The sequence below is a fragment of the Sus scrofa genome, chromosome 15 (assembly GCF_054392235.1).
Source record: "Sus scrofa isolate SSC_HxYL_T2T_F1_AM1 chromosome 15, Sscrofa_HxYL_maternal_Yorkshire_Landrace_v2.0, whole genome shotgun sequence".
NCBI lineage: Eukaryota > Metazoa > Chordata > Mammalia > Artiodactyla > Suidae > Sus > Sus scrofa.
The window spans coordinates 37,579,494-37,592,242 of NC_139397.1; the positions used below are offsets into that span (position 1 = coordinate 37,579,494).

The 12,749-nt window shown below is 44.9% G+C and overlaps 1 protein-coding gene across 14 annotated transcripts in view; it reads right to left on the reverse strand.

Annotated features, from left to right (window-relative positions):
* CCDC93 (coiled-coil domain containing 93) overlaps positions 1–12,749 on the reverse strand; it is a 100,829-nt gene that overhangs the window by 54,739 nt on the left and 33,341 nt on the right. For 10 of the 14 annotated variants that reach the window (XR_014829097.1, XR_014829096.1, XR_014829094.1 and 7 more), the window contains exons 7-9: positions 12,051–12,151; positions 3,024–3,060; positions 203–295 (exon numbers count right to left, since the gene is read on the reverse strand). Coding sequence is in view for 4 of the 14 variants with exons in the window: in XM_001927273.6 (XP_001927308.3) it covers positions 203–295; positions 3,024–3,060; positions 12,051–12,151 (231 nt within the window). In the remaining 10 variants the exon portion in view is untranslated. Of the gene's footprint in view, positions 1–202; positions 296–3,023; positions 3,555–7,746; positions 10,330–11,347; positions 11,366–12,050; positions 12,152–12,749 lie in introns of those variants that run through there. The other 4 variants (XR_014829095.1, XM_021075794.2, XM_084998726.1 and 1 more) reach the window with 3 other exon arrangements.

A 12,749-nucleotide genomic window follows, 5' to 3' on the forward strand; every position in this document is an offset into this window, starting at 1 on the left:
GAATCCAAGGGTTTTTTTAGCCCATCCCGTTTTACGGTGAGCCTCATGAGAGGTGAGGAAAGGAGACTGAAACGGCATGGAGGGCCAGCCAGTGGCAGCTGGCTGCAGGGGCAGCTGGCCATTTTGGAAAGCTGGGGATGAAAATGAAATTTCTCCCCAAACAATCTAAGCAGAAATTCAGGGGGCTTCATGGACCACTTACCTCTTCAGCAGCCTGAAGCTCCTCTTCCTCATGGGCATCAGCTTTTTCTGCAGCCGAGAGCCCCATGGGAAGTGCCGCTTTCTTGTCCTCAGCCTGGAAGGGAAGATGCGAAAGCAGCTGAGCACTGGAGGTGGAGACTTAGTACAGAAAGGACAACATTGCAAAGAGGCATGAGCCTGTGAAAGGAAACATATAGATCCAGACAAGCAGCCCAGTCCCTGGGGTAGGAGGCGAAATCCAGAGACCTGAGCCTCCACTCACACCAGAGGCCAAGCAGGAGGTGCTGCAAGCCTCACCCATTTCTTGCCTCCCCTTCTGAATGCTCGCTGATTAAATTCATATCATATACCTTTGCCAGGTTTATCCTTACACTTTGATTGGGTCCTCCCTACTTTAATACCTTCAAGAGCACATCACTGCTTAAGAGTGTTTTTTTTTTCATTCAAGACCCATTAGTGGAACATGAAGGTAATTTAGTAGGCATGGTTGGCACTTAAATTAAATTAAAATAGAACAGGAAGTTCCCTGGTGGCCTAGCAGTTAACTCAGTTAACTGGTGTTGTCACTGCTGTGACTCAGGTTTAGTTCCTGGCCGGGAACTTCTGCATGCTGCAGGCACAGCCAACTGCCCCCACCCTCGACCACCACCTCCTCCTACCTGCCCTCCCCCCAAAAAAAACCCAGAACAGAGCAGAGTGTATTACAGGTAGTAAAGGGTTAAGTACTGCTTTGTGAAACTTATTTTGGGGAGTGTGTATGTGTGTGTGTGTGTGTGTGTACTGAATCATGATGAAAAACAGAATTTTTACTGCCAAGAGTGGTCAACAATGTTTGAAAACCACTAGTCTGAAGGATAAGAGTCTACACTCCTTGCCCTGGTAATCATGCTCCATGCCATGGACCCAGGCTCAGGCTCGAAATGTACCACACAGAGCTCAGGACACCTGGACTAAGGGCTGCTCCCCAAACCTGGGTTGTGAGTCTAGAGTTCTTGGTTTTAGCTCCATCTTTGCTGTTCACCGGCTGGCGTTCACCGGCTGGCAATCTCCGGCTTACCCTCTCTGGATATCATGGTATTTATGGTTAACTGAGAGGACTGGTCTCCGAGGCCCTTCTCAGACCATTCTGATTCTGAGATACAGTTCTCTAACAAGCCTATGAATGACCCCAGGGAACAGCCTGAGCTCCTGCCTTTATCCACAGGGGGCAAGACTTTTGGTTCAAATGTGCCATTGGACACAAGAGTAAGTCAAGTTAATGCTATTTTATGGGCATCGCATGACTTTTCCAGTCATAATCAAAATGCCTTATTTCAGAATAGGGTCATATACACAGACAATCTTTTCAGACTTAAAATTATATATTAAACATACACATCAAATTCTTATATACTAGATGCCATATAACATGCTTAAACCCAGAAAAAAACCTTGCTTTGGAGGAAATGGCTGTTTGGTTGAGTGAAAACACAAATGTGGGAGAAACGATGAGGAAACCAAAAAAAAAAAAAAAAAAAAAAAAGGTGTCATAATCAGTGCATAACTGATTGCTAACGAACTAAAAATAATGATAGCAGTCAATGCTTAGTAGATGTGCACAATGGGTTGGATTATTCTACATCCTTTATTTACAGTTTATTCTTCACAGTGATGTTGTGAGTAGTACAATTTCTGTCCTCATCTTACAGATGCTGTGAACTAAGGCACAACAGTTAAACACACTGACTGAAGTCACACAGTGAAGGGGGGGAGCTGGGATTTGAAACCAGCCAGTCCGGCTTGAGAATACATGCTTGGTCACTGTTGGTACCCTCCGATGACTGAGACGATGGCCACAGGAAGTAGAGGGAGGCTGGGGTCAAGGGAGGCTTCCTAGAAGCACTGAGGGATGGGGGATCTGGATGGAGGAGGCATGGCAGAAGGATGGGAGCGGGAGGGACTTTGGGGAATGATGTAGGTCAGGTGGCAAATGAGAAAAGAGGTTTTACTCCATCTCAAACTGTGGACTCTACTTTTTAAGAGACCACTGGCCACTATTAGTTAGCATTTTATCATTGAAAAGGCAGTGGATAAGAGCAGGCTTTGATGTCAGAGCTGGGTTCAGATTCTTATTATGGCACTTAAGGAGCTGTATGACCTTGGACAAATCACTGAGCCTCTCTGAGCCTCAGCTTTCTGACCTGAAAAACAGGAGTAAGTATCTCCCCCACAAAGTTGTTCAGAGGAGTCAGTGAAAATATACATGTAGAGCCCTGAACAAAGGACCTAAACATAGGAAAGGTTTGTCACTGTAAGATTTATATGCCTGCCCTGCTGCTGACAATTAAGAATCATGAATGAAGAGAAATCTTTGTGAAATTAGAGGAGGCCACCTTGACTTCCTGTATTTTCCACATAAGGCACAGGACCAGCCTGGGAGTATGCTATGCTCTCTCATAGCCTGTTCACACCTGTCTGGGGCCTCTCTCACCTGATGAGGAATGTTCGGGGCCCTGGGAGTGGACTTCATCTTTACAGTTTTGGAGTTATCAGTTATCAGAGGCCATCAGTTATGTTTGACTCTGGGGGCATGATCTTTAATCATCCTTCACTTCCAGTCCCATGATGAGGTGTTGTTTCAGTTCCCGGGCCTGCAGAGGCAGCACCTGCAGATGCCAGGAGAGGGATGCAGTGGCTAAAGGCAGCTGGCACCTCTTTGTTGCCCCAGGTTCCCCAAGGACCACAGGTTAGCTGGCAGCAGCCTGTTGGTGTAAGACAGATGCACAGGGGAGAGGCGCTTCCATCTCTCAAGCTTTCTCTCCCATTACCCACGCTTTACTTACCGTCTCTGTTTTGTTCTGGCGGCTAAATCCATATCTCCTGCAAGCCACAAAAGAGGAGAGTTCAATTACTATTTGAAATAAATTGGGTCAAATGCATTTTGGTTGGATTTTTACATGAAAAGCACCAAAGAGAATTTAGGTTAGCATGGAGAACATGCTTCAAGTGCCTGAATAAACGGCCAGCCATTCTATTTGCCGTATAAATATTATAAATGGGAACTCTCCATGCAGAGCACAACATTCTCTTTAAATGCAATCATTACTCTTTGCATTGGGAACTGCATTTCAGATCCATAGTTTAAGCTAAAAGCCTTAAAAATATCTATATAAATAAATGTGAATGTATTTGCTCAAGCTAAACATGCTCTCTTATGACAACTTCATAATCTCACGTCCAGCCCAGTTTTTATTCTCAAACACAATCCAAGCATGATGCTGATAATGTGGTGTGCTCATTTCACCAACTTTATTTGCTTTTTAGGGCTGCACTCATGGCATTTGGAAGTTCTCAGGCTAAGGGTTGAACTGGAGCTGCAGCTGCCAGCCTGTGCCACAGCCACAGCAACTCAGGATCAGAGCTGCATCTGCAACCTACACCACAGCTCACGGCAACGACTTATGCCCGACCCACTGAGCGTGGCCAGGGATCGAACCTGCAACCTCATGGATACTAGTCAGATTTGTTTCTGCTGCACCAAAATGGGAACTCCATCACTTCGCCAACTTTAAACTCAAAGAAACTCACAAATGGACTTTAAATTAGCCACTGTTCAGGTTCTAATTAAAATCTATTTTTGTAAAGCAGCAAAAACCATTCAACCTAAAACAAAAAGCACAATTTAAAACACTCAAACTCACTTACCTTTAAATAGTTTATAAGGAAATAAAACCACGTGCAACCATTTAAGACAAACAAACTGAGGCCTGCTGCTCTGCCCTCATTCACACCATGCCTCACCTGCTGGGTCCTGTGCTGGCCTCTGACCTGGTCTGGGGCCTCCACTGCCCCTCCTCAACCCACTCTTTAGTCCGCTCCCTGCTGGCCTGATCTACTTTTATCAGCACTGTTTTTAGGGCCTCCCTCCCATGGCCCTGTCTAGTGACTGTGGCTTCCCTCCAGCAGCTTACCTGGGCAGGGCTCTGCGCACACTGTGCCATTCTGCCTCCTACTTTTCTGTTCCCTCCTCATCTCTTGGTTCTAAAGCCACCTCCTCTCTGAAGCACTCCCAGACTTCGCTTTGGATGTTTTTGGTCATTTCCAAAGTCAGTTTCGCTCTCAATCTAAAAACCTCAATCAGGGACCAGTGCTTTGCCTGCCTCATGACAAAACACACACTTGGGCACAGGATTTCTTGGGACTTTGAAGACATGTCACAGGCTTGGTTTATAGTAGAATCTGGTATGCAAGGTAGGCTGGGTGGGAGAAAGTCAGGACACTGGGTTCAGAGCCTTCACTCTGATACCAGCCAGCTGTGTGACATGGGGAAAATTGCTTCACCTCTCTGAGCTTTGTACCTCTGATAGAGGAATGCAAACATGATCCCAAGCCCTGTTTAAATAGTTTACATAGGGTTTCTATAAATCACCACTAACAGTATAAGAGGGCTGGAAGGAGACACAAACTACAAGCTGGGTCATTTGCATTGAACATTTTTCCTAGGCCCAAATATTCTGCCCTGGCTGATCCAGCCCTGAGCCCACAGGTATTCCTACTTCCTGGACAGCAATCCATGTCCAACTGCCTATTTGCATGTCTGCATCTTTCTTTCAGAAAATGCAGAAATTAAGAAGCCAAAAGTTATCACCTGACTTTGCAACTGGCTGTCATGTAACTGGAGAGACCAAAAGCCACTGCTGAGTACAGTGTGCCCATCCATTAGGCATAAACCTATAGGCCCAAAGTGCTACAGACCAAAGTGAAATTCTGAGTATCCACACAAATCTTGTAAATGACCTGAAGGCAGACTCTGTAAACTCCCTTAGTCAACATCTAGTATCCTTCTACACCGTGGAGGCAGGAAAACAAACCACTCTACTTTCCACACTCTCTTGTACCTGGGGATCTGAATATGACTTAGGTTTCATCACTGAGCCGCACTTGCTGGAGTTTTCACTGTGCAACAGTGAGAGGGGAAGGAGGGAAAGGATAAAGGGTTCTGTCCTGGTGTGGATCACAGCAGAGGTAACCTGGTTCTGGGGCTGGGAGCTGTCTTAGTGCTTTTCTGATTTTGGCAGGAGGGGCGTGTTTCTTTGTCGGCAACTACAGTGCCAGCTTCCCAACTCCACAGGCTGTTCTCTATCTTCTTGACCTTAGAGGCAGAAGCAGCATCCCTGGTGGCCCAGTTCTGATGCAATGCTTGGGAAGTGACCCTGCTCAGCCTAGAACCCATTTCTTAACCCTTCCCATCCATCCTGTAATCAACCCCTTCTGCTGAAACCAGTGGGAGGGTTTTGTGTCCTGAACCAGGGAACCATCACCAACAGAAGAGCTCACTGAAGTTTCCTGCTCCTAAAAGTATCCTTGCATCATTTTATTTTCCAGGCCTTCAGTCTGTGGAGACCTTTAGGGCAGAAGACATACCCTTAGGCAAAAAGGTCTTATCTAATACTCAGGAATTCTATGGGTTTTCTAAATAAAACAGTAAACAATTAAATCTGAGTAATTTAGGAGTTCCCCAGTGGCCTAGTGGTTAAGGATTCGGTGCTGTCACTGCTGTGGCTCAGGTTTGAGCCCTCGCCCAGGAACTTCCACATGCCTAGGGCACAGCCAAAAAAAGAAAGAAAGAAAAAAAACCCCAACCAAACAAAAAAGCTAAATAATTCAATTCCCAGGTCTCATCTACTCCTTAAAGATAGAGGCTCTGGGAGTTCCCGTCGTGCCTCAGTGGTTAACGGATCCGACTAGGAACCATGGGGTTGCGGGGTCGATCCCTGGCCTTGCTCACTGGGTTAAGGATCCGGTGTTGCCATGAGCTGTGGTGTAGGTGGCAGACGTAGCTTGGATCCCACGTTGCTGTGGCTGTGGCATAGACCGGCGGCTATGGCTCCGATTCGACCCCTGGCCTGGGAACCTCCATGTGCCGTGGGTGCGGCCCTAGAAATGGCAAAAGGACAAAAAAAAAAAAAAAAAAAAGATAAAGGCTCTGGAAGATTTTTTTAACCACCCCAAAAAACTAGGCTAGGCCCCCAGACATGTCTTTTTGTGTTGACAGCACCAAAACACTCATCCCATGGCATACAATAATTACATGTTCTGTGCAAATCTGTCTGGTAAGCCCTGGAAGGGAGGACATTTGCTTCATTAACTTTTCTTCCTTTACATTAAAAAAATTGAGGAAGTCACCACATGGCATAGCAGCTTAAGGATCTGGCATTGCTGCAGCTGTGGTGCAGGCTGCAACTGTGGTGTGGCTTCGATCCTGGGTCTGGGAACTTCTACATGACACAGGTAAAGCCAAAGAAAAAAAATGAGGTATAATTCATATAGGATAAAATTAACTACTTTAAAATGTATACTTCAGTGGTTTTTTGTGTATTCACTATTTTGTACAACCACTACTACTAATTTTATAATAGTTCCATCACTGTAAGCGCACTCCATACAGAATATATATAAACAGCAGTTAGTCCCATTTCCCCTCTTTCCCTTCCCTGGCAAACAAAAATCTACTTTCCATCTCTGGATCTGCTACTCTGGATATTTCATACAAATGGAATCACACGCTATTTTGCCTTTTGCGCCTGGCTTCTTTCACTTAACATGCTTTCAAGGTCCAACTGTATTATAGCACAAATAATACTAAATGCCCTTTTCTGACTAAACAGCATCCTACCATGTGGATAAACCACATTTTATGTATCGGTCCATTAGCTGATGGACATTTGAGTTGTTTCCACTTTCTAGTGACTGTGAATAGTGCTGCTATGAACATTCACTTCTGTGTCTCCAGTGTCTAGCACAGCACCTGGCACATAATAGGCAATTAACTATCATTTGCTGAATGAAAGAAGAGTTCCGCTGATTGTTCCAAAGGCCTCCTTTTCCATATGACCTGTGGTGATGCTTCTGTGACACAGCTGCCCCCACTGTTTAGCAATGCCTGCCTCCTTTGCTCACTGGTCCTGGCGTCTCTGGGAGATTCTTCTGTGTTGTCTGAATTTCACCAGGAGGACAGGACACCCCTTTACCATTCCTCACACAGAGCAAAGAGGTGCTTCAGCTTATCTCTACTACAGACACATTTACTCCTCTTTTATCCTTCCAAGCTACACTGCTGTATCCTACACCCTTCTCCCCTTGCCCTGTCTGACAGGCCCTTTCCTCTCAAGTGTCAGCTGGTATGCAGGGCCACATGCTCCACTGTGTTTCTGCCTTGCCCTTTGTTAGCTCTGACTCACCAACCTGGCTGATATCTACACTGTCCGCACCCACGAGCTCCGGCCCTCTTACCACCTCGTCACTTCCTCAGACCCTAAATGCAAGACTTGGTCTTTAACATCAAGGATGCACATCTAGAACAGCACAGTCCAAAAGAAATATAATGACAGCCACACATATAACTTTAAATTAGTAGATTCACATACCCAAGATATTCTATAACATACTTAAACATACTCCAATAACTATATAAAGCATGTGTTTTTGATTGTTTGTTTGTTTGTTGCTTTTTAGGGCTGCACCTGTGACATATGGAAGCTCCTAGGCTAGGGGTGTAATCAGAGCTGTAGCTGCTGGCCTACACTGCAGTTCATGGCAACACCAGATCCTTAACCCACTGAGTGAGGCCAGGGATCAAACCCGCATTCTTATGGATTCTAGTCAGGTTCATTACTGCTAAGCCATGATGAGAAATCCTAAAGCATGCATTTTTAAAATTTGAATCTAACTTAATAATTAAAATTCTGTTTCTGAGTCACATGAGTCACATTGTAAGTACTCAACGGTCACATGTGGCTAGTGGCTACCACACTGGACATCATAGATGTAGGAAACAAACTAATCTCTACAAGTAACTTCCCCAAGGCAAATTAAGACAGATATCAAACTATCCATAATTGAGAACAAAATAGGAGCATAAGAAAAGCCCTAAATAACAGGACTCTGGACTGACTCCATGTTCATTCAACAAGTATTTACTACATATCTTCTATAAGCATGTCATGGGCCTTCAGAGGAGACAGAGACAGGTTGGGAGAGACATCGTATATACACATAAAATCCATTTCCCCACACTGGCATCTTAAGATTCATAGTGTGGTTAGGTGTTTAGGTTAGCTCCTATGAGTTGACTGGACCCATAATATAATTGAAATATTATAAAGTTACAATGGTGTTTAAGTCTAAAATCAAAACTACGAGTCTTATTTTTCCAACAACGGACATTTAAACAAACAAACCTAAACATGTTTTTTAACAAGACACAGTCCTTAAGGCCCTCATGACAGTTGACCAGACTCTAAGTCTAGCCTTATTTGAGGAACTAAACGTCAAAAAAAGGCAGAAGAAACTGGAATGCTGGCCTCAAAGCCAGATGCCACTGTGGGCCAAGGCTGATGAGTGACCCCAGAGAGGAAACACTGTTTTAAGACCTGAAGCTCTAAGAGTCAAAATACTTTCCCTCTTGTCAAGAGGGGAGATGAAGAGGAAAACAGAAGCACTGACAACTGATGGGGTTTTGGATTCCTAGGTGGGGTAAGCAATTAAGGGATATCATTAACATCGAGGGAGGAACAGGGGAGAGCAGTGAGAGCCAGAGCCAGCAGGGGGCCAACCCTGCCTGACTGGGGAAGGGGAGGAAGTGGGTAAGGGTTCTCACAAAGGGGCTATAGGAGGGCTAAGGGTAATGAGAACACAAGGACAAGGAGAACTGAATGGGAGGCTCAGGGTAGGCTCCTCATGTGAATCTAAAGATCATATTCAAGGACATTTGAGAACTGAAAACTGCTGCTAAAGAGGATGGTGGTGGTGGTGGTGGTAATGACGGTGATGGCGATGCTGATGGTGTTGATGCTGCTGCTGATGGTGTTGATGGTGGTGGTGGTGGTGATGATGGTGATGGCGGTGCTGATGGTGTTGATGCTGCTGCTGATGGTGTTGATGGTGGTGGTGGTGGTGATGATGGTGATGGCGATGCTGATGGTGTTGATGCTGCTGCTGATGGTGTTGATGGTGGTGGTGGTGGTGATGATGGTGATGGCGGTGCTGATGGTGTTGATGCTGCTGCTGATGGTGTTGATGGTGGTGGTGGTGGTGATGATGGTGATGGCGATGCTGATGGTGTTGATGCTGCTGCTGATGGTGTTGATGGTGGTGGTGGTGGTGATGATGGTGGTGGTGGTGGCATCTAATGGTTGACATTTAACTGTTTTCTACATGGGACAAGCTGTGCAAAGTCCTTCACATAGATATTGTTATGTAATCTTCATTTAATGGGAAAGATCTCCATGCAGTGGAGAGTTCTGAATAGAACTCTAAGTCAAGAGTCTGACATCCAGAAAGGAGGGGAGGGGCCTCCTCAAGGAAGGAGAATAGAGAACCACTTCTTGGGGCTGTAAATTTTATCCAATTTGCTGTCTCTTCTTGTTCAGTCTCAAACCAAACAGCATATTGTGCCTGTCTTCCTAAAACCAAGACCCAAACCCCCACCAGAGGTTCAAACAACATTTGTAGATAATGATGATGACATGCTTTTGGAGTCTAACAAACCTGGGTTCAAATCTCAGTTAGAGGTTCCTACCAGTGCTTAATGGTTAAGAGCTGACCTTGCACAAGTTACTTTTTAACGTATCTGAATGCTGTCTTTATTAAAAAGGGGAATAAGCTGAGAAACCATCAGAATTCCCCACCTCTCACAAACTCACTCTCTCCTTACCAGAAAAGCTAAAATAATCCCATCTCCTAAAAAAACCCAAAAAGCTTTTAACAAACACCTACCCTAGGCTTGAGAGTCAGGAGGGGTTAGTTTAGCATGACCCCACCAATAGGAGCTAAGGTTGGTACTGAGACTTTCTCGAACTCCAAGTTTGGGAGGAGTCACAAAGTCTCTTACCTAAAGAAAGAAAACCAGGCCAAGTTGGGCCTCAAACTGTACCAACTATTCCTGAGGATGAGCAGGGAGGTCCTCCTGAATTTACCTAGCATTATGTAGTGATAACAAATACCAACTACAGCACATGGGAAAGCTCCAACTTCACACAATTTCGAAACAAAAAATACTGAAATATTGCCAGCATGGTCTCAATGAAGTGGGCAATTTACTAAATCAGACTTCTTTTCATCCCCAGGAACATGTGGGTATCCATGACACTGGAAAAAAAAACATAGGTCTGAACAATACAGACTAACAACCCCCCCCCGCCCCAGCATTTCCTCAAGTGCTCTCTGGCTCTGGAACATGTGACACTCACAGGGCTGTCTCTCCAGCTCTGACTCACCCAGAGCAGCATAGCCTTGCTTGCCTGCCTGCAGACCCCAGGGCTGCAAAGACCTCATCAGTGTCCAGGGCTTGCAACCCATCCAGTTACACAGGCCCCCACACCCTAAAAAGGCCCACACTTGGTTGTTGCTACTGTCATGAAATTTTTTTTTTTTTGTCTTTTAAGGCCACACCCACAGGATATGGAGGTCCCCAGACCAGGGGTCCAATCAGAGCTGTAGCTGCCAGCTTACGCCAGAGCCACAGCAACTCGGAATCTGAGCCACGTCTGGGACCTACACCATAACTCATGGCAATACCAGATCCTTAACCCACTGAGAGAGGCCAGGGATCAAACCTGTGTCCTCACGGATGCTAGTCGGGTTCATTAACCGTTGAGCCATGACGGGAGCTCTTGTCATGAAATTCTTAATGATTACTCATTATTCATAATTTTTAACAAGGGGCCCTGCATTTTCATTTTATACCAGGCCCTGACTTAGTGGAGCTGGTCTGGAGTTATCTGACCCAGAAGAGAAGTTCAATTCACAGCAACAACTGGTGTGCTATAGGGTCAGGGCAAGAAATAAAAACTTCCTTTGAATGAAAGCAACTAGTTTTCATTCTTAGGCAGAGAGGAAATGACCACACACGACCCGCCCCCCCCCCCAAAACAAAGCCAAAACAATGGCAATTACAATTCTGTTTGAGAGATGGAATTAGTAAGCCAATGAAACCTTAACTTCCTCTCCTTCTCCCCAGCATCCTAGAGTGGGAAGCCATCAGATGCTCACTCAGAGACACTAGTGGCAGTGCCGTTAGTTCCAGCCCGTGAGGGCTGGGTTATGAGCAGAGCAGCACACAGCAACCACTCAACCACTTGGAACGGGGGAGAGGAAACATACTCACATCAAGGAATCAGTGACCCTAAGTAGAAAATGCAGGACACAAAGGAAGGTCAATACCCAGAGTCAAGCAAAAAAATTCACCAAGGAGAAGCACTTCCCTGTGTGTATGTGTGTGCCTGGGTGTGTGGGGTGTGTGTGTGTGGGGCGGATGGGTGGTGTTTAAGTAAAAACTGAGGCTATAAAAATTGTTTTTTTTTTTTTTTTTTTAAATTAGAGCTGTTTTTAAGAAGTGACAGAACCACTTCTAAATTCTTCATTTTCCTGGTCAGAACAATTCTGCGTAGGAAACCAAAACAATTACTTTAACATGGGATAAAAACTCCTGTAACTGCTTTCGATTCTCTAGTTTACCTGAAGATCTTAACACATGGCAGGGGCATGAAGGGTAGAGCCCTCCCCTCCACCCCCAACCCCGGGCTCTGCACTTGCCTTACATGCCCTGATTATCCCCAAAGAGGGCAGAGCCAGCACTAGGGAGAAATTTCAAAGATCAGGCCTCTACCACCATCAAGGAGGCTACTACCCACAGAAACTGGGCTAATTCAATGCTAGAGGGAAAAGTCCCCAGTGTTGGAAATCACAGGCCAAAACCTGTCAATTAGGTGAAGACCAGCCAAGTTAATCGCAGTGAAATGATTTAAATCATCTCTTCTTTTCAACAGTTTTTACCAAATAGAAACTTCAGACTGGGTCCCATCCGTTACCTGCCATATTCCAAAAGCGTGGCGTGGACCCGCGATTCTTCATCCAGAAGCTCCTCTGCTCCCTGCTGGCGTTTATATTTCCGACGTGGCTTGTAAGCATCCTAAGAAGTGGATGAGGCAGAGGGTGTGAGGAAGGCTCTGGTCCTGCATCCAGCCACTGAGGTGGGAGGCCTTCCCCATCCCCATGTGGTGAGTCTAGCCCCCTATAGGAGAGGAGCTTACCCATCTGAATGCTATGTTGTAGTAAATACTTCCACCCAATCTTGTCAACTTTGTTTTATCTTGGTTTTTTTTTTTTTTTGGTCCTATGACATTTTAATATTTCATGCAGATTTATCAATCACCTTACTTCCAACTTGGGGATTATTTAAAAAAAAAGCTCTTATATGTTACTTCTAGAGATTATATTTAGCCTTTTAATCTATTCAGATTTATTTATTTATTTTTTTTTGGTATAGTGAAAGGTAGTTATCTATAGACATATGTTTTTCTCTGAATGGAAAGTTAAGAATCCCAACATCAAGTTAATAGTCTATCCTTCCCTTGATTTAAAATGGCAAATAGATATATATGTATATATAACATGTACCAATATTATCTTCAATCCCTTTCACTTTTTTTTTTTTTTTTTTTTTTTGTCTTTTTGCCTTTTCTAGGGCCACACCCTTGGCATACGGAGGTTCCCAGGATAGGGGTCTA